Source organism: Polistes canadensis, unplaced genomic scaffold, assembly GCF_001313835.1.
Source record: "Polistes canadensis isolate GaletaPanama2010 unplaced genomic scaffold, ASM131383v1 scaffold_88, whole genome shotgun sequence".
NCBI lineage: Eukaryota > Metazoa > Arthropoda > Insecta > Hymenoptera > Vespidae > Polistes > Polistes canadensis.
Window position 1 is genome coordinate 251,490 of NW_014569635.1, and position 2,606 is coordinate 254,095.

Genomic DNA, 2,606 nt, shown 5'->3' on the forward strand with positions numbered 1-2,606 from the left:
ACAAATAAATAGTTTCGGAAATCCAACATTTCCAAGACATAACCTAAAAAAATAGTTTCTTTTTCATTTCGTTCAACATATTCTTTGAACATCGACCAATAATCTTATTCAATCCAAAAATTTGATAAACAATAAATCAACTTTAATTAGTGTCCTATCCTATATTAAATAATCCCATTGTATATGAACCTAACAATAATGTCGAATATTTTACGATACAACACACACCTACACAGTACAATATAATAATAATATAATAAAAAGAAAAAAGAAAAAAGATTATTGAGCAATATAAAATCTCATAGAAGAATTATACAAAAGTTACAGTTTTTGAAACGTTTGGTAATCCTGGTCTTCCATTTGACGTCGCTGTCCCTGGCAGTTTACTTGCGACCTGCTGAGTTGGATGCTGTTCTTCTTAAATGGCCGGAGGAGATAACGGAGATGGCACGCATCGCGGCTGAGTGTATCACCGTTCTTGGAGTACTCAGTTACATTCTCGTTCAGCTAGGCGGGGAAATGATCAACGTTGGCTTGCTATCCTTTCTCAAGCAACTGGTATTAGAAACAAAAAAAGAAAAAAAGAAAAAAATATAAAGAAAAAATGACAGATAAGACAAAAGTAGTGGTAGAAGGAAAGAGAACAAAAATAGAGGAGGAAAAGATATCATCTTCTTTAATCTCGCGAAACGTTTTCTAACATTTCTTGATCGCGAAATAGCTAGTATACCCTGTTGGCTCGCAACTTGATAGTAGAGGATGACGAGGAAAAGGAGAGGGGTTGGGAAGGAGGGAGAAGGATCCGGGTATAAACAAGAAATGTTACGCAAACGGTTGGTCAACGAACTGTAACCAGTCACGAGAGATGCACCCGTTGATATATTACCACAAAGAAAATTTTCGTATATAAGAGTTACCGTGATCATGACGATAATAATCATGATTATGGTAATGATCTAATCCTTAACTATATATATATACTTTCCTATTATATTCCTTCCTCTATTTTTTTTTCTTTTTTATTTACATTGTTTCTTTTCGTTTCGTTCGTTCATTCAATTCGCGTTTAAATTTGTTAAGCGTTTATTATTATTCATTAAAATGATGTATATCAATGTATCAATGTATCAATGTATGAATTTTGAATTTCAGACGCACGAGCCAGCTAAATTGATCTTCGTGATAAGCAATTTGTTGATACTTGCTTGCATACCATGTCGTTTTGCTGGAGATCGGGACGCCGAGGACGCCATCTTGGTTGTCGCTGTACCTGGTTCTTGGTTTCTTCTTATGTTTTTTGCTGGGTATGTTAAGAAAAGGGTAGCAGGTAAACCTTATTTAATTTAGGGTTTACTTCAGGGACGCGACCCTGCCCACGTGAGCCATGATTCTCTCCCATATCCAATTAAATCGAGAGAAATCATGTCCTAACCTATAATCCCTCTTGCAGCATTTCCTAACTACAATAATAACTAATAATGATGATAATGATGATGATGATGATGATGATAATGATGTTCATAGAACGTCTTGTTTTTATTGAAATCATTTTTTTGATCATTAATCAAAGTATTGGTAAAGAGTTAATTATTATTTAATCAGTTACCTTTGTGGAGTTGAGTTTTAACACTAAACTTATCGATGTTTCGTGTATTAACCTATTCTATTTATTTCATAGTTATTAAAAATGATACGTTTTCAAAAAGTTATGTATTTTGTTAAGAAAAAATATACCATTTGTGTAATAAGATTTGTTGACTCACAAAATGGCGCATTATGAATCGTAAGAAAATTTGTAAGAAAATTTAAATGGGGTCGTTTGATTTTAACGTTGAAAATCTTTCACGGGATGCATAATTAAAATCAAGCAATGATGAATAGTATACACCTCGAACGCGGGTAAATAAACAATTAATCGTTGAAAATATTATTGTTGTTTTAAATTGAAAAATTGTTAAAATAATGTTCACAAATTCATAAAGATAAAAGAATAAAGGGAAAAGAATAATGGGAAGAAATTCAGTTGATTTCAGTGTTGTAGTTTTGAAAGCACAGTATATACCACATAAAGTGGCACTTGGCAGGTCATGGCACCAGTATCGTGACATCTTACGGATTTCATTTCTTGAGCAGATAACACATCTTCCAAGTGGTTTTCCTGTTTATTGTAAGGAGTAGTTTTATTGATAATATAAATGAAACATAAAACATATTTTAATATATTTAAATTTAATTAATTTATAAACAAATAACATATTTTAATTATTACTTATTGAAATTAAAAATTTGTTTTTTTATAGTAAATTGCAATTGTTTAATTTAAACGACGAGTATACACGTCAACTGTATCGAAATTAAATTTTGGATCGACTTGTATATACTTCGAACGCAGTTAACTTATTACATTCACCTAGGCATACTTTTTAATTCTACTCTGATTTGTAGTACAGTGGACTCCTGCATAACGTGGTTAATATGTTACGCGTTCTATGAATTCGTGCTATAAGAAATTACGTTTTATGAAAATTAATCTCGTATATAATGCAATTATATCTTTCTTACCTTTTTATATAATTATTATATTAAATTAATTAGTTAAAATAATT

At 31.2% G+C, this 2,606-nt stretch overlaps 1 protein-coding gene across 1 annotated transcript in view; it reads left to right on the plus strand.

Annotated features, from left to right (window-relative positions):
* LOC106786897 overlaps nt 1-1,347 on the plus strand; it is a 12,095-nt gene extending 10,748 nt beyond the window's left edge. Inside the window, exons 2-3 of the mRNA XM_014748777.1 lie at nt 322-558; nt 1,153-1,347. Of these exons, the coding sequence (XP_014604263.1) occupies nt 322-558; nt 1,153-1,347 (432 nt within the window). The remainder of the gene's footprint in view (nt 1-321; nt 559-1,152) is intronic.
* Nucleotides 1,348-2,606: the final 1,259 nt, after the last annotated feature.